General features: G+C 46.1%; 1 protein-coding gene across 5 annotated transcripts in view; it reads left to right on the top strand.

Annotated features, from left to right (window-relative positions):
• Positions 1–27,738, top strand: part of TANC1 (tetratricopeptide repeat, ankyrin repeat and coiled-coil containing 1) — a 740,414-nt gene that overhangs the window by 378,367 nt on the left and 334,309 nt on the right. For all 5 annotated transcript variants that reach the window (XM_085645503.1, XM_085645500.1, XM_085645502.1 and 2 more), the window contains 2 exons: positions 4,110–4,240; positions 8,834–9,023. In XM_085645503.1, the coding sequence (XP_085501629.1) occupies positions 4,110–4,240; positions 8,834–9,023 (321 nt within the window). The remainder of the gene's footprint in view (positions 1–4,109; positions 4,241–8,833; positions 9,024–27,738) is intronic.

The following is a 27,738-nucleotide window of genomic DNA, read 5'->3' as shown; positions in this document are numbered from 1 at the left end:
CAATTGAGCAGTACCTCAACCTGTTTATGATTATGGTCAAGTACATGAAGGCCAGGGGTGTTTCGATCCATCTGGCCTTCATGGACTTGTCTTGTGCCTTCGACACAGTGTGTCGATCAAAGCTGTGGGCATTAATGGACACTATGGGATTTGAGGAACCGCTTGTCACCCTGCTGCGTAGATTGCATGCAGCTACCTCTGTAGCAATCCGGTATGGCCCAGTTGGCGAAAAGACCAAGCCAGTTGCCTCAACTGAAGGCGTACGCCAGGGCTGTATATTGGCTCCATTCCTATTCTTAATATATACAAAGGGTCTGGAACATTTTTTATTACAACAAAGATTGGACTTTCCAAGAATAGATGGCAAACAGGTACCCTTATTGTCCTATGCGGACGACACAGTGCTGATGACTTTAACAGCAAACAGCTTACAAAAATGTTTGAATGCTTTTAATGAGTTCATGTCAGGATTGGATCTTAAGGTCAACTTTAGTAAATCTTTTATCATGGTGTGTGGCCCAAATAGAACTAAAACGCGTAATTATATGGTCCACGACACAGCCATTGACAAAGTATCAAATTTCACTTATTTGGGGAATCTTTTTAATAAAAAGTTGAGCTGGATCACTTGATTACATCTAGATTGCAACAAACTAGTAGAACCATAGAGGGGCTTTTTCGATTTGCCAGTAAACTTGGCCATAAGCCGATAGTTGAAATGATAACACTGTACAAATCCAAATGCCTGTCAGTAGCCACCTATGGGGCAGGGGTATGGGGATACCATAAAAGTGCCCAGATTCAAATATTGGAGAATAAATTTATAAAACGCCTCCTATCTATCCCCAGCAATTCTCAAACATTATTCTGCCATTCTGAGGTGGGTTTAAAATATGTGAGTGACAGAATCCATATTTCACCATTGCTTTTATGGGGGAAAATTTGGACCTCAGAAGATCTGTTATTTTCAAGAGGCATTTTAAGAGACTGCATGAACCTTGACAATGCAATCAATGCCAGTTCCATGGTTACGCTATGTCAACCAAACTTTTCATAAGATAGGCCTTGATAATTTTTATGAAAACCCGGAGTCTATCCAACCTAATATGAAGATGGTCATTAAGAATGCATATCATGGGGGAGGAGCCAAGATGGCGACCGGAGCAGACGCTTGAGCGCCCGGCTCCGTCGGCCCTTGGCCTCGGACTATCATCCTGATTCCTATCCTCGCCGATTTTCGAGGTGAAACGTGTGCGACGACGCGCTGTCCACGCCGCCGCTTCCCCGAAGTCTCAGCCCGCCCGGATGCCGGAGTTCTTGGTGCTTTTGTTTTCCGCCCTGGACCCCTGCTCCATTGTTGCCTTTGCCGGCCCCCTGGAGGCTCCGCAGTCACCGGACCCGCTAGCGCAAACCCGAGCCGCGCGGTCCCGACCTCACCTCACACCACGGACTGTCGCCAGCTGAGCCTGGGGAGGGACGGCCAGACACCTCCTGCACCCTGCGCCCGAAGGGCTGGGGCCGTAAGGTAAGCCCCGGTGCCGCGGGTCTCCTGCCCCGATCTGTGGACCGCGCTGTGGGAGGCTGCCGACCCCCTTCTTCCATTGCCTAGTCGGCTGCAAAGAGAACCCGAGGGAAGAGAGGCGACTGTTGGCTTTCCCTGTTGCGGCGCAGACCTGAGGGGAACTGACTCCTTGCTACGACCCCCCACCCCCTGGCCATTGTACCGTCCGGCGGTAAAACATGGCGTTGTTTGCCTGCTCGCGGCTGGGGGGTGATACTCCGGTCTTGCCCGCTGCCCGCTTCGCCCTCCCTCCACCAGACACCAGCTCCACAGTGCCGTCCCGGATTGCTGCCGATGTGGGGGTGCAGCTTCCGCTGACATGCGGCTCCGTTCTGGCTGTCCTGCGGGACTTTCGTCTACAAATGTGTGCTGGCTTGCAGGCGCTGAGTGAGCAGTTTGACTCCATGCTGTCGGCTGCGGGTCGTGAGCGCTCCGTTTGTCATCAACACGGCGTGGGTCTGCCAGTGCTTTTGTCCTCTTGCGGGGACGCAACGGCTGTGTGTGATCGTGCTACACTGGTGCCTGCAACTGGCTTTCCCGGCACCCAGGATCAATTGCTCTCCAGCTCAACAGCGGATACTTTGTTTCCCCGTTCATTGCTGCCTGCTTCATTGTTGCCTGCCTCACCGCGTCTGCAAGAGTATCCAGCTGAGCAACACCCAACATCCTCGAGGAATTGTTCACGGTGGCCTACTGCTTCTTTTCTGTGGAACTCCTGTACTTTACATGCCATGTCTGGACTTTATGTGGTGCACAAAGGGACCTCTACAGATGGTCGGCGGCCATTTTGTGATTCTACTTCACCATCTTCTCCCAAGCGGCCATATTGTCTTTGTCTGCACGGGATGCGGGGCCTTCATGTAGGGGCTGGCTTAATCTCAAGCCCGCGATCGGGCCAGGGCTAGACTGATTTATATCGCCATGGTTTCACGGATGGGCTGGACTGGGACTGGAACTGTATGTATATGTTGTGCGCACTCGTCGCGATCTGTCTTCCTTCATTTAAATTGTTGTGACAATTCATTTTCACACGACCGCTTTTGGTGTAGTGGGTTCTCAGTGTGTGGAGGCCATAGATGGCCGATGGTTTAGGGCGCTCTGATGATACGTAGGCTCCTCCCCACTTTCTTCTTTTTGGGAGTTTAGATTAGAATAGTCCTCTTCTTTTCTTACCCCCTTTATCATAGGTGTAATGTTTTTCTTATCTTTCTTTACTCTATTCTTACTCTCTTTCTCGTCTATATTTCGGGTTTATTGGGCGACAGGCACTATGCTGGGGGGGGGGCAGGCCGTAGCCTCCGCATTGGTGTAGGGTGGGGGGGTAATTTACTGTTTCTAATTAGTTCTATGGGCCTTTTTTTCTTTTTATGTTTCTGCGCTATACTTGTTTCGATTCTGGGTCCGGGTGTGGGGTTGACTGAGTGGGGGCGGCACTGGAGGGGTGCGTAATTGCTCATGTGACTATCCTGTTATATAACTGCATTGCCCCACTGCCTGAGATTTTACTTCCATTGCTGTTTTAATGATGCTGCTGCTCTCCCGTGTGGTGAAGATATCGTGCGGACTCGAATCTCCTTGGTTCTTACTCTTCACTGACTTTTTTCCTGATAAAATTATTTTGAAACACTTTAAAATTAACCTTCACTTCTCCTCCCCCTGGTGTCAAGGATCTCTCCAGTGTATAATTCATAAATCGTTGCTAATCTTGGCCGTTGAAGCACAGGGGCCGTAATGTTTGTATCAGTGCTTAACCGTATCGTGGCCGGCCTGAAGGTTGTAGGCCCGTATTTGTTCTTTTAATATGCACGAATAAAGGTTTTCAAAAAAAAAAAAAAAAAAATGCATATCATACTGTTTTAAGTTTGTCTAGACAGGATAGTAATACAGTGGAATATGTAGCTTTGAAACAACAACAATTCTACTTGTCTTTTACCACTCGGGTTCATTGGCGTTTTTTAATGACGAGATTTCGTTTAAATGTACTGCACTTTCTTGTGGCTTTTCCGAAACAGGGGGGGTGGTGTGAGAGACTTCCTACCTGCCCATGTAATAACGCAGCCCAACAGAGCACAATGCATTTTATGCTTTTTTGTTCACTTTATAAAGACCCAAGAGCCCATTTCATTAAACCAATTTTACAGGATATTCGTCCCTGTACTTACAAAGAAGGTTTCGAACATTTGAGGTCATTATCAACTACCACTATTTGTAGCTCTGTCCTCAGTTTTATTAGAATTTCTCTTTTAATTAGGAAACGATTTGAATTATGAATAGTTTTATTGTTTTTTATCTATCTTGGTGCTAACTTTTGTGTATGGTCTGCTAAAACCTTCTGTATTTTAAAACATTTAGTATTTTAAAATGAACGTATGAATTTCTTGTAAACTTTTATGATTCTTTTGAATCGAATAAAGTTAATTGAACTGAACTGAGAGACTACTGACAATTCTTTGTCCACAGTATTTTCTGATGGCTACTTAAGATGGTTAACATGTTACTTTGCAATGTTTGAAGGTTATAATATTTCAATTTTATTTGTGTTTTACAGAAACAAAGGGCAGTAAAGAATCAAGCTGTTCGCCTGCAGCTCAAGAATTGATGACGCGACTGGGGTTTCTCCTTGGTGAAGGGATTTCAAGCTCTGCACACATGTCTATGGATGTCAAAAATGAAACCATGGTATGATGTATGTTTGCTATAAGAAAGGTTGTACGGTTTCTAATGCATCTCTTGGGCATTTTCCCAGAACTACCAATCTCGACATTCATTATTTATCACAATATAGTTTATGCTTGCATTCAGATTCAAAAGCCACACCTGTGGCTAATCATTAGTTTTCAAAAATGATGAAATCTAAATATTTCATTAGGAGAGAGCGGTGCAAAATAAACATTAATTTCACTTATTGAAACTGCAGTCTACTTTAAAATAAACCCTTCTTCCTGAATTCTCAGTGAACTATGTAGGGCAGGAGTTTAAAAATATATTATTAAAGATGCTCAGACGTGCACACTTTGAAATTGATACTCAAGATGCATTTAAATGACCCACATATTCAGCATCCTGTTGCTCTATCTAGAACTGAATTGTGGTAGACGTGGTTGTTGATGATGTTGCTTTTGGAAATTCAAGTCTGCTTGTCCCCATGTGTCTCTGCCCAACTACTGTCTTCTTTCTTGAGGACTATCAATGGGTGCTTGGTCGGTGAACACAAAGGTTTTGAGGGTCTTTCAGAAGGAGCAATGGAAAAATGGAGGTTAAAACAGTAGGGCAACGTATTCCACAGTCCACAGATGGTGAGAGTTTTAGGTTGACGTATGGGAACTGGAGAGGGGGGCAGGCTAGCAGAGTGATGTTGGTGTGTTTGCTTGTTTGGGCTTTGTTTCAGAAAACATTAATTTTGTTTAGAGCAGAGATCCTAGGCATGTGTGGCAAGCATTTCAGTGCTTACAGGGATTTTTCACAGCTTTATCTTGGTAGCAAAGAAGTCATTTTTACCAAAAATAGAATCTCTAGTTGAAATTCCATGTTTATTTGGTATCAGATAGTCGAGGTTTGTTTTGGATTTGTGCTTACAAAGCAGTAACTGATTAGGGGGGAGTGAAACCAGTAGATTTACTGTGGTAGCTGGTACAAGCATTTTGTTGATTGGGGTTGGTTGCTGTTTGCATCGGACCTAACCAGTCCAACAGAGACAATGTGTGTTGTAAAAAGGCAGTATTCTGGGAACAGTCTGACGTTGGTTCCGAAATTGATTTTGGCTCCATATAGGCAGGTTCCTGGATAGAGAACTGAATATTAAGGGTTGAAGCCCTACACTATGGTTCACATGTCTCTGAAGAGGATGAAATCCAGGGACTTCCATTTGCTGTGGGAGGGCTAGAAATAAGTAGGTAGAAATTGTACAGAATTAATTGAATTAGAAGGCTACGGAGGTGTCGGGGAGATGCATCCAGTAGCTAAAACCCGCCAATACCAGGAATTGGTTTTTAGTCAGGGGGTGAGAGAGTCTGTGAGTGTTCGTTGAGGTGGTAGCAGAGCGTAGTCAGACTTGACTATCTCTGCCCCCAGCTGGGATGCATTGAGGTAGGGGAGCGGGTGCATCTCCATTGGCCCATGACATTTGTTGCGGAGACCTTTCCTCCCTCCCATCATGTCAGACATGTTTGTTTATTTGTGGAGTGTAGTTTTACCAAGAAGGCTTTATGGTGGTAGCAAGACTAGGAGGTAGGAAACTCACAGGGAGAAAATTACTTCCATTTAGTAAAACCTAAGGGAAATAAATAAACAAATAGAAAAAAATAGAAATTTAAAACCTTTCTAAAGTGGAGAGGATATTTACGAGGATGAATATGGTACACCACTTTTTTTTTCTCTTTTTTTATACAAGATGTTAAGTAATTTCCTATATGAAAACACTATCAGATATGAAATCCAAGACTCAAGTGTTGCTAAATGTTGTGTTTCCTCTGTGACATATTATGTAAGTCATAGTGGAACCCAAACATCAGTCCTAACACGGGAATGTTTCTGCGTGCGCATTTCCCCTACTGATCGTCATGCGGCCTCCGCAACAGTGAATCTTTTAGGTTTAAGACTGATGTTTACAGGTTACCCCCTGAAAACACATACACAGGCCCAGCTCTTTGAACTAATTCCAACCTTCCTGTCCACAAATGGCACAAATACCTGTGATTCCCCCTGCTTCCTATCTTATCCCACATCAAAATGTACTCGTCTGGTCTGTGAGAGGAAGCATCTCCACTTGTTTTGCTCATTCACAGGAAACTGATCTGATGTCCCCCCAAAAAAGGTTTAAGACTGGAGTTGCAATAAAATAGCCATTATTTTGTGCTACCAGGTCACTCCTCAAAATTTCAGGGCAATAGATGATTATCTCGCTGAACAATGTGTTTCTGTATCGTGCGTGTTTTGCCCTGAATTCTGATATAATGACTGCAGCTTACTAAATGCACACAGAGTGCATTTTTCCAGAAAGTGAGGATCAGTAAAAGCAGGTTTTTATGTGAAAAAAAAAGCTCCTCTTTAGAAGAATTAGTCTTATATTAACAAGATTCACGTTTATGGTTTCTTGGCAGAAAAAGCTTCCTAACGCTGATAGCAGAACCACATGTTCCAATCATGCGAGTTTCTTGCTTTAACAAACGGAATTTAAATGGGAGTGTGGACGTCTTATCAGATGGAACATTTCATTGTTTTTGGCGAAATGTTATTTCCTTTACACTCGCATGCATGTAAGAACAAGTCGGTGCTCTCAGAGCTGATAAAGGCGGTCTGTGTTGTGCAGGATTTCAGAGCAGATCTGATGGAAAGAAGGGACGTATCCCTCTTAGAGCTAAATTCAGAGTGCTCTCCAAAAGTATCCCCCTGCATCTTACAAGCCGTGTGCCCCCACCCCTCCATATAGCAAGGCCGAATTTTACGTCTGACGTTTGTCAAGCCCTTTTAAGAATACTAAAATTGTGTCGGTGTTTGCGCGCGCTTGCAGGTCAGCTCTCTTCGTCCGCTGTTCTTTTTTTGTGTCTCACTACAGCATGGGGTAGAGGGCCAGCCTTCTTCAGCCATTGGCTAACTTGCCCCTGTGAGTAACAACATTCTGCTATTTCAATAGGAGCACATTCAACACAAAGTAGTTCCCTGCAGTGATTACTATTGAAAGCATGTGCTTTTTGAGACTAAATATATGTTTGCTTTTAGCAAATGTTTTCTGTTATATTGGTGGGGGCCCAGCAGGTCCCCGAGCAATAACGTTTTACAAAATCCATGACAAAACAAGCAGTGACCAAACCAAAAGGCGGGCAGCCTAAGCAAGACTTGTTCCCTTTCCCAGTGCTTTTCCATCCAGTACAGGTAGCGCTGTTGTTTGTTAGCCTTAGGCCTCTGTGTAATGGCTGTCTCTCTTTTCCATGCTCTTTGCAGTGCACAGCGGCCGACGCGTTGCCTTTGCCAGTGCTTTTTCCTTCATTGCAGGTTGCGCTGCGCTGTTGTTTGTTAGCCTTAGGCCTCTGTGTAATGGCTGTCTCTGTTTTCCATGCTCTTTGCAGTGCACAGCGGCCGACGCGTTGCCTTTGCCAGTGCTTTTTCCTTCATTGCAGGTTGTGCTGCGCTGTTGTTTGTTAGCCTTAAGCCACTGTGTAATGGCTGTCTCGGTTTTCGATGTCCTTCGCAGTGCACAGCAGCCGACGTGTGGGCTTTGCCAATGCTTTTCCTTCATTGCAGGTTGCGCTGTTGTTTGTTAGCCTTAGGCCTCTGTGTAATGGCTGTTTCTGTTTTCCATGCTCTTCGCAGTGCACAGCGGCCGACGCGTTGCCTTTTTCATTCATTGCAGGTTGCGCTGCGCGGTTGTTGTTAGCTGTAGTCCTCTGTGTAATGGCTGTCTCTGTTTTCCATGCTCTTCGCAGTGCACAGCGGCCGACGCGTTGCCTTTGCCAGTGCTTTTTCCTTCATTGCAGGTTGCGCAGTTGTTTGTTAGCCTTAGGCCTCTATGTATGACTGTTTCTGTTTTCCATGCTCTTCGCAGTGCACAGCGGCCGACGCGTTGCCTTTGCCAGTGCTTTTTCATTCATTACATGTTGCGCTGTTGTTTGTTAGCCTTAGGCCTCTGTGTAATGGCTGTTTATGTTTTCCATGCTCTTCGCAGTGCACAGCGGCCGACGCGTTGCCTTTGCCAGTGCTTTTTCATTCATTGCAGGTTGCGCTGCGCGGTTGTTGTTAGCTGTAGTCCTCTGTGTAATGGCTGTCTCTGTTTTCCATGCTCTTTGCAGTGCACAGCGGCCGACGCGTTGCCTTTGCCAGTGCTTTTTCCTTCATTGCAGGTTGCGCTGCGCGGTTGTTGTTAGCAGTAGGCATCTGTGTAATGGCTGTCTCTGTTTTCCATGCTCTTTGCAATGCACAGCGGCCGACGCGTTGCCTTTGCCAGTGCTTTTTCCTTCATTGCAGGTGGCGCTGTTGTTTGTTAGCCGTAGGCCTCTGTGTAATGGCTGTCTCTGTTTTCCATGCTCTTTGCAGTGCACAGCGGCCGACGCGTTGCCTTTGCCAGTGCTTTTTCCTTCATTGCAGGTTGCGCTGCGCGGTTGTTGTTAGCAGTAGGCATCTGTGTAATGGCTGTCTCTGTTTTCCATGCTCTTTGCAATGCACAGCGGCCGACGCGTTGCCTTTGCCAGTGCTTTTTCCTTCATTGCAGGTGGCGCTGTTGTTGTTAGCAGTAGGCCTCTGTGTAATGGCCGTCTCTGTTTTCGATGCTCTCCGCAGTGCACAGCAGCCGGCCACGGTATAAGCCCGTGCTCCACGCTCACGAGCAGCACGGCGTCGCCGAGCACAGACAGCCCCTGCTCCACCCTGAACAGCTGCGTCAGCAAGACGGCGACGGGCAGGAGCAGCCCCTGCGGGACCCTGAGCAGCCCCAGCTCCACGCTGGAGAGCAAGGACAGCGGGATCATAGGTAAGCACGGAACACGCGCCACTGCCCTGTAAAGACTGAACGCCTCAACACCTTTACGTGGTAAATGCATATTTTTTCACACCCTTTGAATTCATTGGGAAGTTTTTTTCGTGCACACAGACGTGTCACGTCAAGCTAACGCGGACAATGGGTGCGGTTTAACAATTTGCAAGTAGGTCTTTGTCAAGTTGATTAGGCCGTGAATTCATTAAGGCGCTGTTTTGCCTCTGAGCTGAGGGCATGCTGTATAAATAGAATGCGTTTCAACTCCCCGAGGACCCCGGAGCAGCAGCCAGAGATGCAGGATGGCTTTTGTGTTTGCAGGTGTTTTTTATGCTAATCTTTTCACACAGGTAGGCTTTCCGAGCAGCTGTTAGTGCAGCAGTAGGCTGCTCATGAATATTTCACTGCAGACGTAACAGTGCAGTGGGATGGTAACCATAACTGAGGGATGAAGTTGGGGAGATGAGTGCAGGTGATACTGTAGCGTGGGTTACCCCCCTGTAAACCGGCAGTGCACAGAGCGGGGTCAGTGTGCTATTCTGCGGTCCCAGTCATTGGCCAATCTTACTGACACCTTATTTTTTCAAATGCTTGCACCTTGCATGTGACGTCAGTTGTCCATACTGTTTAACCGCATTATCGTGAGTACCAACTTTCCTTTCCCTCAGATCCTGGCTTGATTCTCATTATTACTCTACTTCTCGCAGTTAGACTGAGTGTCTGGGGTTTTTTAGGGCTGGTGTTAGCCAAGCCCTTTTGTTTTTCATAAAATATATATATATATATATATAGGCCGAAGCAGCAATAAACACTTAATTTCAGCACAATACAAGGGTCCGTTTCCGTTTGTGCGAGTCAAGCCAGGAACGACGGATATATATATATATATATATATATATATATATATATATATATATATATAATATCTACTGGCGGTCGCCAGTAGATAGTTATAGTTAGGACCGTGTTTCCATAGGAAATCCGCAACATTCTATTTGGAATAACTTTGGCGCCGGTTCACGAATCCTCGCGAATTTTTCAAAACTAATGGGGCGCTACGCTCTGCTCCTACCCTGAAAGTCTCGGGGGGGGATTCGTCAAGCGGGGGCTGAGAAAAAAGGGGGGTCCCAAAACGCGTTTTCCCCATGCATTTTCCCATAGGACCTTTAGTCCGAGCTACAGCCCGAACGGCTGAACAGAATTACTTGAAATTGGGCAGAGAGGTAGTCCTCAGGTCAGGGATGTGCCTTTTGCAGGTCTGGTGTAAATCTGTTCAGTAGGTCCTGAGAAAATAGCATTTAAATCAATATATATATCTGTAAGCGCGCTCCGTGCGCTTACGGTAAGCTTACCGTTCGCGTACGGTGCCGTGCGCGAGCTCAATTCTGATTGGTGGTTACATGACTGTAAACATTCGAATCGGTCGAAATCAGAAAGTATCGGCCGCCATTTTCTGTCTCTCGCACTGAAAAACAAAGGTTGATAACATGAAAAGGGGGCAACGAAGAGAGTTGCAGACCCCCTAGCGTTCGTCAGGGGGTTCACGAAGGACCAAAAAGTATGAAAAATAAATTTAATAATTAAAAAAAAAAATCGCGAAGTACGCGTACGGTAAGCTTACCGTACGCGTACGGTAAAAAAAAAAGAAAAGAATTAACAATCACATTTAATATAGAAATCAAAGGACCCCCAAGGGAGAAAAAAACAATTGATATTTTGTAAAAAATGTCGAGGCGTGCACGGTACGAAATGCGCAACGTGGGTGCTCGGTGCGCTAAGCGCACCGAGTGCCCACAGCGCGCGCACGGTGCGCGAAGCGCACCGTGCGCGCAAAAATTAAAAATAAATACATAACTTAGCATTTAAAAAACCGTACAAATTCACTGAAAAAACCATAGGTTTCACACACGTTATAGTTAGGAATTAGCATTTAAAAAACCTTGCAAATTCACTTAAAAAACCATAGGTTTCACACAAGTTATAGTTAGCTGTACATTTCACTCGTAAAAAACCAATGAAATTCCACGTTATAGTTAGATCAGGTAACTATAACTTGCGCGACCGCAATGCACAATGTGTCATTTGAGATGTCATCAGTGATGTCATGAGTGATGTCAGTGACCATGTCATGAGTGATGTTATATGTGACGTCATCAGCAGTGGATTGCGGGTGCGCGAGTTATAGTTACCTGATCTAACTATAACGTGGAATTTCATAGGTTTTTTACGAGTGAAATGTACAGCTAACTATAACTTGTGTGAAACCTGTGGTTTTTTAAGTGAATATATATATATATATATTTATTTACAGGGGCCTTCAGTCAGCCCTCTTTATCCATTGGTCCACTGCAGATTCATTCACATTGTGCTTCACATAGGGTACTGGTGGGAGGGGGGGGGAATCCAACTTCATTCATTGTTTCTGATTGTGAGTGACAGCATTCCGCTCTTGTACAACATGCACATCCACACCGGAAGTAGCTCCTTCAGTGCCAAGGACGAATGGTGCAATGTGCGTTTTTACATTGAAAACTTATATACATTTTTGCTTTAAGAAAGTGCTAGTTTTCATACAGTGTGACCCTTCATTAAAAAAGAAGCATTGGCAAAACCAAAAGGTTAGCAGCCAAAACCATACATATAGGCTTTGACAGGACGTGTTTAATTACGTTGCCTTATGGAGTGATGGAATGTAAGTATATAGACATATTAAATATATTTGCAGAACTTACTAATTATTAGTTTAATCTGTTAATTGTCAGGATGCTTATTCACCAAATGTTTTTCAGACTTTGCTATTGCGTTGTTTTTATTCAGACGTGCCTCGGAGTCCCGAGGACAGGAATCAATTAATTTGAGATAATTTCTCACAAGTAAAACATACAATTCACAGAAGAATTCAGAGTACATCAAAAAGTGCTGAAGTCAAAAGAACAACATCATAGTGAAGTAATTGTAACGTCAACGGCTATGATAAGCAAATATTTGTCATGTATTACGGTTGCGGTAAGGTCGTCAGTATCTCATGACTATTGGGGGAACCTAGAAAACGTTAGACTTCGTGAATCAGAACAGTCCACAGAATATATGTACCGAGAGCAAACCTGGGACATTTATCTTATGCATTCTCGAGTCATATATATTGCAGTGAGGCAGATGGGCCGTGTGAGAAGTTGGCCTGGTATATGCTGTCCACTAGTTATAGTGGGCACCTTGCACCAGTCCAAACAACCCTTATTGATGATTAGGTTAAAGACAACCTTTATTGAAAGCTATCCTAGAGGTAGCTATGGAGAGCAGCCTTCAGGCTAAGTCTCGAAGGAATGTTAAGCAGCTTGGTTTACCAGATTATAACCTCCTGAATGACCAAATGAAAGGAGAATCACACAAGGTATATATGAAATATATGTATTTATTACTAAACACTCTCTACTAACCTCTTTATGAGATTAGAGATCAAGGCACAGAATATTAAAGCACTAGAACGACAGTAAATAGCACAATACACAGTGGGCTCCAGGGGGAGACCAAACCAAATACTAAGAAAGTGGTATAACTGCCACAACTTGACTAGACACAGTGCCTAGAGCATGTAGAATCGCTGGGACCCCAAGGAACCACCCAAGGTAGTGACACAGGGGACCCACGGGGGATGCGTGCAGTGTGAGAACACAGGCGTGAGCTCTGTACAATCCTATGGGAAAGTCGCGGTTGGAATTTTAAAGATTAAGGACACTTAGGAGAGGACTTCAAGCAAACCCTTTGGAACATAGAAGGTTCTAAGGCCAGCACCCTTGAGAGTACCGAGGTACCCGTGTTAACTATCCCAGGAGAGCCGGGTGCATAGAGGTCAAGTGGTGTCGGAAACGCTGGTTGATTTCAGTGGCGTGATGCGAAGAAGTGCTACTGCCGGGAAGATGAGAAGTGTCCGGTGTCATCCAAGCCTGGATCGGAGGTGAGAACAACCTGAGGGCAGAGGGGACAGAGTCTGGGTCACTACACAGTGACCAGGGGCACGATAGACGAATGCCCACCAATGTCAGGTGTTTCAGGTGAGATGAAGTGAAGCTTGACTCTGCAGCCACAGGGACCAGGAGACGACGGCGGCCAAAGTCCACAGGCGAGCTGTCCCACTAAGGATGTCGAGTGCTTGTGGGGGGGGGTCAGTGTCCGGATTGGAGGTCAACAAGCCTTGGCAACTGCAACCCACGCGGTCAGAGAAAAGATGCTTCGGTGGGGACCAGCAAGGTCCTGGGGACTCCCCAAGCGATGGAGAGTCAGGGCACGTCTGGAGCAACAAAGAAAGCCCACTTAAAGTCAAAGTTCCCTATTCCGTCGACCTGTGGGTCCCTGAGAAGGGATCACGAAGGGACCTCGAGCTGAATCACAAAATAGCAGCCCACGGAACACTCGTGGAGTGTAGGCCGGAAATCTTCAGTGGAAATACTGCTCGGGGTCTGGACTACAAGTAGCCCAAAGCACAGCCTTGGGTCGCTAAAAAGCATATGCTGCTGCAAATGTACACGGTGCCCAGGGGTTCGGGTTGCTCGGTCCCCACGAGGGATGCGGATCTCTGAATTGCTGAGAGCACGGATCAACCTCAGAGACCACAGTAACCCACATCCTGTGTTGTAAAAATCTTCGGAGTCCTTCAGGAGCTGCGTAGATGCAAACCGGTCAGATGCGTTTCAGGTGCCTGCCTTGCACGGGAGTAACTCCTTTACTCCAAGGGAGATTCTTCAGTCATCCAGCGTAGTGTAGATAGTCAAAGTACTTGGTTTCTGTAACAGAGTTTCGTCCAGGTAAATCTAAAGTCCTGTAGCCAGGGGTTCCTACTTTATATCCAAGGAAGGGGTGGAACAGACTCTGGGGACCCACCTATGGGAGGGTCAGGACAGAGGGGTGGCTACAGCCATGTCCTTTGTCCAGATTAGCGCCAGAGCAGGGGCTGGAAGCCCCTGCAACCGGGTTGAGCTGGACTATGCACAGGGACACCAAATGTGCCCCCAGTGCAGACATCAAAGCACTCTGAGTGCACCCACCCAGCCCCAATACACTGAAGCCTGTCTGGGAGGTGGTCACACCTCCCTGTGACAGGAAACCTATTGTGCAGCCTCCCCTGCCGGAGTTTCGTCCAGCAGCAGGAGGGCAGACTCGTGCCTGTGGCTGGCAGCATCCATTTTGTGATGCCAGGGTTCTGTGAAGCTGGTACCGGGTCTACCTGTGTTGTCATATTTCTCCCTTTATTAGGGTGGAATCATACCCCCACACAAGTTACTGGTGTGGAGGTATGATTCCAAGGTGTTTGACACCAAACACGACATGTTTCCATGCAGCCGTTTTACAGTTAGCATTTACCGCAAGGTTATAATGCACTTAAGTATATATTGTTTGGCTGCATCACAACCCCGGAATAGAGGTTCCAAAGGCTGCAGAGGGGCTCTGCTCATGCATGGGCACCCTCTCACATAAAACCCAGCACCCTGCCATCAGGATTGATAAGGGCTGCTATAGGGAAGACTGATAGGTTTATATGTGCAGTGATAAGGATAGATATAGTGAACCTATATCTAAGTAAGGGGTGCATGCACCACCATACACAGGCTGCTGTAGCAGACCTGTTTTGTTATTTTGAATGGTCTCCCGGGGTGGCATAATACATGCTGCAGCCCCTGGGGGCGCATTAAATGCAAAAACGGGGCGGAATTCCTTGTCCCCCCTCCCCCCACAGCAGGCCGAGCCCGTCGGTGTCCGGGGAGCGCCAGATCCCTGCGCGGATCGCGGTGAGAGAAGGCGGCCTTCATCTTAGCTGAAGTCCCCGGGGTGTGCTGGTGCGTGGTGCTCCCTGCCCTGCTGTTGCCGTCCTGGCCTGTGTGGAGCCCAGCGCGGAGCCGTACTACATTACCCAGCAGCCCTAGCGGCGGACCCGGAAGCCGCCGACCGCCGTTTCGCGCCTGGAGGCGCTTTAAAAACGGACACTGACACCGCATCGCGGGACCGCGCGCGGGCGGCGCCGGGCTAAGCCCGGGCAAAGGGCGGGCCCTCTGTGGCCCTCAGAGGCCAGAAGAGACTGGACTGGGCCAGGTTTCTGTGCATCTTGTCGAATGGTGGTGACCTCGCATTGACTATTGTTGCCATTTGATATATCCATTTGTTTTTTAATCTGATTGTCCTGTTTGTGAGTGCGTAGGCAGACACTAGGGTTTCTGGGCAGAAGCTTAACCTATAAGCGAACGGAATGGTTAAATCAAAAACTGATAAAGCGATGGCGGCTCCAGCTACCCTAGATAATTTCCTGGTCAGGAAAGTAACACAGATTAATAATGATAGACGTGTATCCTTGGGGAAAGGCATCGTGATTGAAGATACATTATTAGAAAATGATTCTCTAAGCCAGCCCCAAGACCTTGAGATCAACCCGAGTGGTGTTATCTCTACGGCCCTCCCAGTTTTCATTCCTGTAGAGGTGGAGGTCCATTCTGCTTCTCGGGTGTCGTCAAGTTCTGATGCTGATGTACTAAATGAGACCCAACCTGAGACTAGGCATACGAGATCATGTAGAACACGGTCTCAAAGGGAGAACGGGAAACATAATAATTGTAAACCAAAAAAGAAGGTCGGCAAGCCAAATACTGGTACTGTTATACCAAACCCTTTTGTATTCGCGGCCACTAATGGTGCTGGTAATGGAGCTAATCTAAACTCGGATATGATTGCCTCACTCTTAAAAAAATTAGAAGCTTCTTTTACTGTCAAAATGGAGGAGCTTATTAAACCATTAACCACTAAGATTGATGATTTAGCTAAGGAAGTGATAAGGCTGGGTGACCTGTTATTGTCTCGGGAGATAGTTCAGCCTAGTGGAATTGATTACTCTGGGGGGAAAAGGAGAGATACTGCTGTTCCTAATGATATACAGAATAAGGGGAGGGGAGAATCTGCTGATACAGTTATCCCAGGACCCGTAACTTTTACCCAGCCGGATATTCCTGTGGAAACTGTTTTGCAGCAACAATTATCCATAACTCCCCACAGCATTAGAGCCTCTAGTGTGGCGAGACACAATGGTCATCTTAATCTACCACCAGACTGTGCTCCTTTTGTGGTAGTACTGACCAATGTGCCCTCTTGTGGCACCCACCCTGCATCTCCCCATGATGAATCCTTTATCTCTCTGAAAAATAAGACCGTGTCCTGGCTCAACAAAAATTGTGGATTTCCGATTTCCTATTTTGACGAAATATTAACAGTAAGGCGTGTAAATTGGGTAGGGCCGTCCAAAAAGTCTGGTTCAGGGGACTGTATAGTCGTAAATTTTAAACACCCCCAGCATGTAGCAACCGTACTTTTGAGAGCTGCTGCACTGGTTTATAACACAAATAGTATCTGTGTACGCTCCTTGGGTTATTTTTATGCACATTTGTGCAAACCACGACTGCAACAGAATTTAACCAGGCGGGGACGTGAACCTTTTACTCCCGTGCAAGAGACCCATCTTCTGCATAATATTACTAATTCCTGTGGTGTAGGTGGACCGATTGGCGTGTCTAATAGGAGTGTTAGTGCTGGACACTATCAATATGGGCCGAATCTTCACACACAGAATAGGTTCGAAGTATTATCTGGTCTTGAACTGTGCGATTGACGGAGGGCACCTGCAGCTCAGGACATCCTGGCTTCAGGTGAACCTACTAATCCAGATAATTTGGTAGGTAAATTGTCAGGATGTCTTGCTGTCTCTTGGAACATTGCGGGTCTTGCTGCCAAAATGTCCGATGTAAACTGGGTGATCTATATCAAACAATTATCGATTATTTGTTTACAAGAAACCTGGGAATTGGGATGTGAACTCTTTTTGGAAGGGTATAGGGCCTTCTTCGTGCCAGCCTTGCCATCTGTGCGGGGTAGGCCCAAGGGGGGCCTTGTAATTTTTGTATCTATATTAATTCCCTGTGAAGTACAAAGAATTGTTGCACAGCATACAGGTGTAATGGGTGTAACCTTAAGTGGAGGTAATGTCCGTGTCGGGCTGGTGAACTTTTAAAATGCTGTTCATGATAGTGGTGGCAGGAATCATATTTATTTTTTAAATTCCTTTGTTTCAAATTTTATGGAAAATGTGGGCCATAACCTCCTGATTATGGGGGATTTTAATTTGCATCCTTGTATAGACCCATTGCACAAATGTTTACCAGAAATGGTATGTGATCGGGCAGACTGTCTCCACATGGAGCACACAAAGGAGGGTGAACTGTGTAATGACTTTCTGAATGACCATGACCTCTGTTTGGCCATGTCTTTAAAAGACCCGCTATTTCGCTTTGATACCCCTACTTTTAAAGGGCATGGAAGGGGTACCTTTATAGACCATATATTGGTCTCTCAGACGATGCAAACTTTTGTGGATTCTTTTACCATCGACTTTAGTGAATTCAGTGACCCTAATCCTCTTATAATCGGTCTAAACTGCCCATGGTTCAAAAAAGGTATTACGAGTATCAGGCAAGGTAGTTTGGTTACAACTGATGGTAAGAGGCGCTTAAAATGGTCTATGGTCTCTGAGGATGTCCTCTATAAGAATATCACTGCAGGTTGTGCCGAGGACATCAAAGTTTGTATGAATGGGGGAGGTGAACCCAAGCTGGTTCTAGAAGCGTACCAAAACATTACGGAAAGGGTATCAGCATTTCTATCGGTCCCATATAAACCCCGACTTAACTTAGGCCCGAGATGGTTCAGTCATGACTGTACTCTAGCTGCCCGTAATTTGAGGGTAGCCTTGGCAGCAACCCCGAGGAACAGGGAGGCCGTAAAACTCTGTAGAAAGGAATATAAGGCTACTATTGCTGCCCGTAAAGAGTTTTTGAGGAAAGAGGCCTGGGAGGAATTGCTTGATCCCGCTACTTTGAATAACAGCACTAAATTTTGGGGTCTGGTAAAGAAACCTTTTTTGACTGGGGACTCGGAAGATGGACTGGTTTGCTGTATAACAAAGGAGGAATGGGAGAGTCATTTTAAAAGTTTATATTATTCAGAGGCAGATGCAACTATGGTTGCTGTCCCCTCTGATAGGGAAAGTACTGCCATCATTTTTGATATAAATGAGGTTCTGGTTGCTATAAAGGGTCTTACTGCTAACAAAGCCCCTGGCCCTGATGGAATACCACCTGATCTTTATAAATCTGATCCGGACTTTTGGGCTCCCATTCTGACTGCTGTTTTTAATGCAGCAGCCACATTGGGTTGCCCGGAGACTTGGGGTCTCTCAACAATAGTTCCGGTCTTTAAGAAAGGAGACAGGGGTAGTGCTTTGTGTTATCGCCCAATCTCGTTAATTGATTCAATGGTGAAGATAATGGGGAGAGTTATACTCCAACGCCTAACAAGCTGGACGAACGAAAACAATATTTTGTCGACCTCTCAATATGGTTTTTGTGAAGGGCGTTCAACTATAACTCAATGTCTTAATTTGTTTCTTATATTGAATAAATATACTGTTGTGTATAAAGGAACAATTCACCTTGCCTTCATGGATCTGTCCTCTGCCTTCGACTGTGTCAACAGGGGGAGGCTGTGGCAGACCATGAAGGATAAGGGTATTGATAAGGGGATTGTGGAGTTCCTTGCGGACCTGCACAACGACACAAGAGCTAACGTGAGGTTTTCATCGACCGGGGAAACTACAGGAAGTTTTAGTATCAATAAAGGAGTACGTCAGGGGTGTATTTTGGCCCCTTTTCTTTTTAACTTTTATATAAATGACCTTGAGGCTGTCTTACAAGAGGTAAAATCAGACTGCCCTAGAGTTGGTCTGAGGGGTATCCCTCTACTTTTATATGCTGACGATGCGGTCTTAATTTCCAGAACAGAAGTTGGTCTCCAGGCACTATTGAATGTTTTTAATAATTTCATGTGTGATAGGGACCTTAAGGTCAACAACTCAAAATCCTATATTATGCATGTTGGCCGACAACCGAAGAAGAAGTTCAATTTTAAATTGAATGATGTCTCGATCCCTACCACTCAAACATTCACCTATTTAGGTATCTTATTTGATACCAAACTTAATTGGGCTCCTCACTTGGCCAAGAAAAAGGGGGAAATGACTAGAGTCAATGCCTCCATCTTCAATACTGCGTCTAAACTGGGGAATAAACCAAATGTGGCTATGATGAAATTATACAACTCTAAATCCATAGCCACTGCTGTATACGGTAGTGAGATATGGGGCTACATAAATGGCGAACAATTACAAATAGTTGAAAATAAATTTCTAAAACGCCTGTTGTGTCCCATGTAGTACCTCGAACTTAATTGCACATGAAGAACTTGGCTGCCAGTATTTATCCGACATTGTCAGTTTAAAACCTCTGTTATGCTGGGTAAAACTATGGTTAAGTGATGAAATCCCTTTAACACATTTGATAGTGGAAGACCTTATATCACTTGATCATGCCATGTGTGTACCTTGGCTTAAATACCTGAAGTCCCAATTTTTGAAACTTGGTTGCCTGAACTTGTTTGATAAACCGAGGGATATAGTCAAGGGTGATGTAGCAGCAATTAAAAAAGTTTTCTCTATGAAATGTATTGCCCTAAGAGATGAAGTTGAGCTCTTAAAACCTAATGTTAGAAAGTATATTATGCTGAGTACTTGCAATTCTATGGAAAAGTATCTAACATGCCCCTTCACCTCACATGAGAATTTTTTGCTGACCCGATTCAGGTTTAACATTTTCCATCTTCTCTTATTTAGACCCACGGCAGATATTTTTAAGAAACCTGTAGCTCCCTGTGGCTGCGACGGGAAGTCTCCACAGGATATGCTACATTTTATGTTTTTATGTACATTTTATGAATATCCCCGTAGGAGATACCTTGTTACCCTTTTAAAGAAATTAAATTTTAAACAAATTAGACCTGCCTTTATGTACTTACAGCTGCTGCACCCGGATAGTGTCCTCCAGGTGTTAGAATTTTTAAAATTGACACTAAGATTTAGAAAATGTTTAGATGAGTAAATGTAACTTCCTCTGAACTATTAGTCGCCCATTGCACTTATGCACTTTTTTTCCTGTACTGTTTTGCCTTTGCACTCTTTTATGGAATTTATGTATTGTATGTCTGTGTGATCGATTTTGTCATTATTGTGATGTTTTTTAATATATGAACTGTTTATTGATGTGTACTTTTATGGATTGAAAAATATCCGAAATAAAGTCATTATCTATCTATCTATCTACCTATGCCCTGAGTACATAATATACCATACACTAGGGACTGATAAGGGTACCCCAGTATCCAATCTGGAGTGTACCTAAATTACATGCAAGTCAATTTAGAGAGAAAGCAGATAGACTGGGGTCCTGATTAGCAGGATCCCAGTCAGACTAAGTCGAAAACAGTGAAACATCAGCAAAAAGTCGGGGTAACTGTAAGAAGCAGATCCTACTCTCCTACAGGCCGAAAAGTTTGTTTCCCTGGTTTAGTTTTGCGGTGCATTTAAGTATAAATTTGAAGTTGATTGAGTTCACCCTAGGCACTTAATCCAGAGGTGCAGATGTCGAATTCAATACTGTGGTGCCTCTAACATAAAAGAAACATCGCAAAACTTTACATCTTCAGAGCAAACGGGACTAGGTGCCAGATGTACGAAAAGCTGGTTGCAATTTGCAGTCAGTATTTTTTGCGACCATTAAAGAACTTTATGAGCCGACCTACCTACTAATTGGTCATTTGTAAAATTCCGAATCAGAGTGCATTGTAATGTGACTTACCTTGTGAATATTCTTGAAGTAGGCCACAAATTGTGATTTACTCCAATTGGTAGCTATCACAGGGATGCCGAGCTGCTATGTCTTTTTTTAAACAAGGGGGGTTGGGCCTATATTAACGTCCAAGCTAGGCCACCAATAAAGTATCCAAACAAGAAAGAGTGATTGGACGTATAATTAACTAGATTTCATTTGAAAGACCCTTCTTTTGGACAAATAAGCAGGGTTTGGTGTTTTTATTTCACCTATGTCAGCAGGCCATCTTGTCTGTTTTTCAATAAGCTTTAAAAAAAAACCTGCTGCCTTTTGAAAAAAAATGTTTTTAGTAATAGTTTGTTTGAGAGTTGGCAGTTGTCGCCTGAACCACTGCACCCCAATAAACTTTATAAAAATTATTTGCTAATTGTTTACTGCTCCAATGTGTGAGTTAGTAACTTTTCAATGTTTTGCAGCTGGATTACAGTTGCAGAATATTGATACTTTGTATAACAAATCAGTATATGGATGAGATGCACACAACACACCGCTTCCAGGTACCTGTAAGGGGTCGGAAGCCATCCTAAAACTGGAGTTGTGCATTTAAAAAAGCATTTTTCTGATTGTGAACTTCAGATCGGAGCGTTTTCTGCTGTAAACATGCTTCGGACATCTGACCCTAAATCCCCAAGATACAACCTGCAGACCAGCCTGTCTACCCCGCCATTGTCCCACCATTCCGCCACGGGGCTAGCAGGAAATGTCAGCATCAAGTTGGATAATAAAATTGGCTCCAGGTGCTGGAAATAAGAGTCTAGCTTCCGAAATAAAATTAAAGATATGAGAAATAGTGGCATAATAAATGAGCCTAGCATTGTCTGAAAAGAACCCTGTTAGTGCAAACAGTGAAACCATCTGCCCTGGGTGAGATTTGTGTCACAGCACCCATAAGAGAAGTGCCAAGCTTTTGCTAGCACAATATTGTAGTAATTCCTGATGATTGGGTCACACCAGAACAATGTCACAAGTGTGCTATACAGACAGCGGGGTAGCATTACATAATACATATTTATAAACATATTTCATATTAAGCTTTTTCATGCTGTAGCACATATATTTGTAATTTAAATCTGAGACTGAGTTCGTATGGAAGTATTAGAGAGTGGCACATGTTACCTGAATGCCCATAAAACACTAACACACCGCCCTGGAGTGTTCTTCACTCCATTGTCTTGTTGATTTACCAGCAACTTCTCATCTGGGCTCAGCTCTCATGAACAACTATGTAGCAATTTTTGAGCCTAAACAGCACTGCCACATTGAGCATGTCTCTGACTTGGCGCACAGCTTCAGGTCCATTACACTGAGAAATGTAACAAATCTACCTCCCTGAGCATGGGTCAGTACATGCAATCTTAAGTTCGCTCCAGTACTCTGGGGCCTTGCACCAGGAAGTCGAGCCCTGCTCCCCCTCGGGGTCCTCCTTTGCAATCCTGGTCTTGACAGGAAGATGCATCTCCTGAATCCTCTTGACATCTTCTCCTCTATGCACTATTTATGTGGGGGCCACTCAGTCCTCTATCTAACTACTACAGACAACCCAAAACACCCCAGCACGCTTGCTATTGCATTCACCCATGTACCAATCTGTGTCCTTTCAGCTGCCTCATACTTCAATGGCTTCCTGTGGAGGAGCAAATTAAATTCAAGGCCTAATGCATTGCATTGAGGGACTTTTCGGACGCCAAACCTGTATTTCTTAAACACAAGAGCCAGTCTCATGTTTCTGATAGAGCAGTTAGCCCGACCAGCTCTAATCTGGTGATTCTTCCAAGGACCAGAAGAGCGGGAGGCCAGTCTTTTAAATACTTGACTTTTTCCGCTGCCAACTGGAGCCTATTCTTATGGGATGAGACTTGGGGAAAATTGGGACGGGCCACTGGACCCTTATGAATGCCAGGTCCTGTGAGGAACTGGGGGAAGCCAGTGGACTCTAAACCTCCCTAGATACTGGCTTGGCTACAGAGGAGGGAGCCTCATTTGCTATGGTGGTGAGAAGGGTGGCTGAGGTCCTGGACCTTAACAAACCCTCGGTGGCAGTCAAGACTAATGTCTTGCGAAGGTGCTTCAGCCGGGAGTCACCCTCTGAGAACTACTTCTCCCATTTAATGAAGCCCTCACCGACGTCCTGTTGGGGCCTGGTCTGAGCCCCACACAAGGGCTCCTGTGAATAGGACAGTTGGCGCACACCGACGTCCTGCTGGGCCTGGTCTGAGCCCTACACAGGGGCTCCTGTGAATAGGACATTTGCCCGCCGCCATCGTCTCTTCCCAGGGGACCCCGGTCTCTTCACCCAAAACCCTACACGGGTTAGAGCTTGGTGGTCCAGGCCTCCACCTCCTCACATTCCCTACCACCCCACCGGATAGGGAATCCCAAAGGCTGGACACCTTGGGCAAGACATTTTTTCCCACCGGCCTGGCACTACGGTCTGTGAACACCATGTGCCTTTTGAGCCGTTACTCCCATTCACTCTGGGATTCGGTTGCACATGTGCGGCCTATGGTCCCAGAGGAGGCATGAGCCATAATCTCCCAAGCTATGGCTGATGGGAGAGACACAGCTAAGTTCACATTCCGATGTGGAGTACACGACCGACTCACTAGGCAGAGCGGTTGCTTAATCGGTGGCCTTACGGCACCACGCCTGGCTAAGGACTCATGACTTTTCAGTGGATATCCAGGCTTTGCTTATGGACAAGTCCTTTGATGACTCCCGTCTCTTTGTAGAAAAGGTGGACACAGTGCTGGGGTGCTTAAAGGATAGCAGAGCTAGAGCCAGGTCTTCGGGCCTTTCCATGGCCCCTTACCATCCATAGTCCACCTTTCTCTCCTTTGGTGACCACGGAAGGAGTTTCCACCGCGTCTCTACCCACCCAGCCACCATGCCACACAAGCTTCCCAGACCCTGCATGCGGTACCCACAGACCCACGTAGGTCAGACAGCAAGAAGTCAGACCAGTCCACCACTCCCTCAGCATTTGCAGCCTCCAAACCTCTTTAGTCTGCCCTCCGATCATCATGGGCAACCAGTGGGGGGCAGGATATGCCATCACCTGCACCATTGGAGGTTGATTACATCCGACCGCTGGTTTCACCAGATTGTCCGGAGAGGCTATTCCCTTCGTGGCCATCCCTCCTCCCATGCCACCCACTTGAGACAGGCTGATGGAAGACCATCTTTCTTTACTCCACCGGGAAGTGGCGGCTCTCTTGACCAAGGGAGCCATAGATAGGGTGCCCGCAGCAGAAGTAGGTCGTGGTTGCTATTCCTGCTACTTCCTGGTGCCCAAACGGGATGGAGGACTTCGTCCTATCCTAGACCTGCGCCCTCAATTTCTTCCTGAAAAAGGAGAAATTCAAAATGCTCACACTCGCTCAAGTCCTGTCTGCCCTTGACCTGGGAGACTGGATGGTAGTGTTGAACTTGCTGGATGCGTATTTCCACATTTTGCCTGCTCACAGGCGTTGGCTGCGGTTTACAGTAAGTCAGGAGCATTTTCAGTTCACTGTGCCCCCTGCACCCCTCGGGTGTTTATCAGGGTGTTGGTAGATTTTGCAGCTCATCTGCGGAGCTCAGGAGTGCCAGTCTTCTCTTACCTTGATGACTGGCTGTTGAAGACGGTTCACCCCGGTCAGTCATCTCCCACCTCCAGACAACGGTGGACCTCCTGAACTCACTGGGTTTCACCATAAATGTGCTGAGGTCACACCTGACCCCTTCTCAGATGCTCCCTTTCATCTGAGCTGTTCTGGACACAATCCAATTTCAGGCTTATCCTCCCGAATGGCTAGTCCGGGATATTCAGGCTATGGTACTGATGTTTCAGCCTCTATTTTGGGTTTCGGTGAGACTGACTCTGAGGCTGCTGGGTCTCTTGGTGTCATGCATCCGGCTTATGACATTTGCCCGCTGGCATATGCGTACACTGCAGTGGGACCAGGAGTTCTAGTGGGCGCAGTATCAGGTTCAGATCTTGAAGGGCATTGCAAAAGACTGAAGTGGTGGTTAACAAACTGCAATTAGGTCAGCAGCAGACCCTCCCCCTTCCCCAACAAGATCTGACAGTAGGGACAGATGTGTCACTCCTGGGATGGGGCGGCCATCTGGGAGACATGGAGATCAGAGGACTCTGGTCTCTGGCGGAATCTGAACTCCACGGCAACTTGCTGAAGCTCCAGGCAATCAGACTGGCATTGAAAACCTTTCCACCCGCCATCACGGGAAGGCTAGTACAGGTGTTCATGAACAACACCACCACCATGTGGTGCTGCAACAAACAGGGTGGGGTCGTGAACCCTCTGTCAAGAGTACAAGCATCTATGGACATTACTGGAATGTCAGGGCATTTCCCTGGTGGTTGAAAACCTGGTGGGTTCTCTGAATGCCAGGGTGGACAAACTCAGCTGAAGATGCCTAGCGGATCACCAGTGGCGTCTCCAACCGGAGGTGGTGCAGGGTCTCTGGTTCCTACTTGCTTGGTGAGTACTCCCTTTGAGTCGCTTCTTTCTTGTCCTCTTTGACCCCTCACCATCAAGATGTCCTTTCTGGTAGCAATTACATCTGCCTGAAGTGTCAGTGCATTAAAGGCACTATCCTCTCAGCCTCCCTACATGTCTTTTTTCCCTGACAAACTGGTACTGTGGATTCGAACATCCTTCTTACCAAAGGTAGTCACCCCATTCCATGTAGGCCACTCCATCACTTAGCCTACCTGTTAGCTCTGCCCCTGCCTGCCAAGGAAGAGGAAAGACTCCACCGGCTTGACCCAAAAAGAGCGTTGTCATTCTACCTTGACCGCACAAAACTATTCCGGGTGGACGATCAACTATTCGTGGGGTATGTTGGGCCAAGAATGGGAAGGCTGTGCAGGAATGGACCAGCTTCTGAAGAATCATGCTCTGCATTAAAATTTGCTCCGCACTGGCTGATAAGCAACCCCCAGAAGGTTTGTGTGCCTATTCCACCAGAGCAAAGGCTGCAAACACTGCATCAGCGCACAGAGTTCTGGCCCTGTAGCCAGGCAGCAGTGTGGGCCTCGCTGCATACGTTCACCAAGCACTACTGCCTGGACAATAAGGTCTGTCGGGAAGGGCACTTTGCCCGTTTGGTCTGCAGGACTTTTTAGTATGAAATTGTTTCGTAGACTCACCTCTGGGGAGGTATTGCTTGGGTATCTATTCTAAGATAAGGAATCTGGATCTATAGGTCTCTATCAGATGAACAAGTTACTTACTTTCGGAAATACCTTCTCTGGTAGATTCCTTACCGACTCTCCCATCCTCCCCTCTCTACGAATGGATTTCTAGGGACAGGGCTTTCCCCGTTTGGGCCCCTAGTTTTACAGACCAGTGATCAGTGTTCTTTGTGGCTTCGCGCCACTGGCTAGAAAACATTTCCAGATCCAGTCTGATGCCTGAGGATAAGGTAAGGTATCTGTGGCTAGATAGAATCTCATCCAGGTAAGGAGTTACCAAAGGTAAGTCATTTGTTCTTCGGACCTTGTTAGCAAAGGGCTGTTCATTAGTGCTTCCTGTGCACTGCCATTTGCAAGATGATAGTGGAGAGGGTTGGGACGACTGCAGTTTCTTTTGTTGAAGGCGAGTATGTTTTTAGATAGGGTGTGTTCTTTGGCCTGTCCCTAATTACTGCTTCAGGGAGGCTGGTGCTGTTGTTTTGGATACTCCTGCTTAGAGCAACATCATTGCTACCTGTTGTGATAACCATCAGCTTGCACAAAGGCTGTGTCTATGGAGCAGCCAGATAATGACATTTGAAAGACAACCAACCCATACTAGTTCTGAAACCTTAGGCTGAGGATACAAATCACATGTGTGGAAAATGTGTATAAAAGTGGATCCAAACCACCCAGTTTTGTTCCAGTGAGTCTGTCCAGGAAGCCCGGCGAATTTCCAGTGTGGCAAACGACCAGAAAAAGCAAGCTACTGTTGAAGAGCAAACTAAAAGCTGCCCAGGTTTGGATGGGTCCCAGGTCTCCCTGAGCGGTTCTTGCCAAGAATTGCACCAAGACTTCTAAAAGTGGCAAGTATTGTCTGTGATGGGCACCATGCGCGTGACTGAAAGACTGGTACTCCCGACATTTAATTCTGAATAATTCATCACCCCTAGGGTAGGAGTCCTGATTTCTCTGGAGGTCTTGAACGGCAGAAGACACCCTCATGATCACTGTCAGCCTAGAGGTGGCACCTGCCATGCCAGCTACTCATCTGCACCTGGCCTAAGGAGGCCGCTACTGCTGACGGCGAGTGCTACCTTGTTAGCTACTGTGCTGACATCTTCCAGCCATCAAGTGCTGAGAAAGGCCCCAGCTTTCGCTCCTCCAGTTCAAGAGCAGGACTGCTGTTCACATCCATCTCGTACTATCTGATCTGCATGGCCAAAAATGCAGGTAACATTGAGGTATGAAACATAAGTGGCGAATTACCTCAACCAACTCAATTTGGGACCCAGTAGCCCCTATCTACCTTGTGGACTCCCGAAGGGTTGTCATCAAGTGGTGTAGGATCGTCAAGTTCCAGTCGTCTTGACCAGAACAATATTTTTAGCTTAAAACCAGTTTTACCTGTATACGATGGCCGATACAAAGTTGGTGGGAGTAGACCTTGACACCCTGTCCTTATTTCAGATGAAGGTTTAACGTGAGAGTAGGAGGCTCCCAGAAACGAGCATTGGGAGATCCTTATAGTTTTTGTTAAGGACCAGTTAGAGAAAGTGGGCAGTGGGTACAAAACTGTGATGGACTCTGAGTAGGGGGACCATGATGGGGAAGGAGTCCTGTGGTGTCTGGTTTTCAAGTCCCTTAGCACATTTTTCCCAGACACACCCGAAAGTGAGAGAAACGAAATGAATGAGCCTGAGATGAAGTACACGGAGGAAGATGT

Source organism: Triturus cristatus, chromosome 3_1 (assembly GCF_964204655.1).
Source record: "Triturus cristatus chromosome 3_1, aTriCri1.1, whole genome shotgun sequence".
Classification (NCBI taxonomy): Eukaryota; Metazoa; Chordata; class Amphibia; order Caudata; family Salamandridae; genus Triturus; species Triturus cristatus.
The sequence above is the reverse complement of the archived record's forward strand: the minus strand, read 5'-3'. Positions and strand labels throughout refer to the sequence as shown.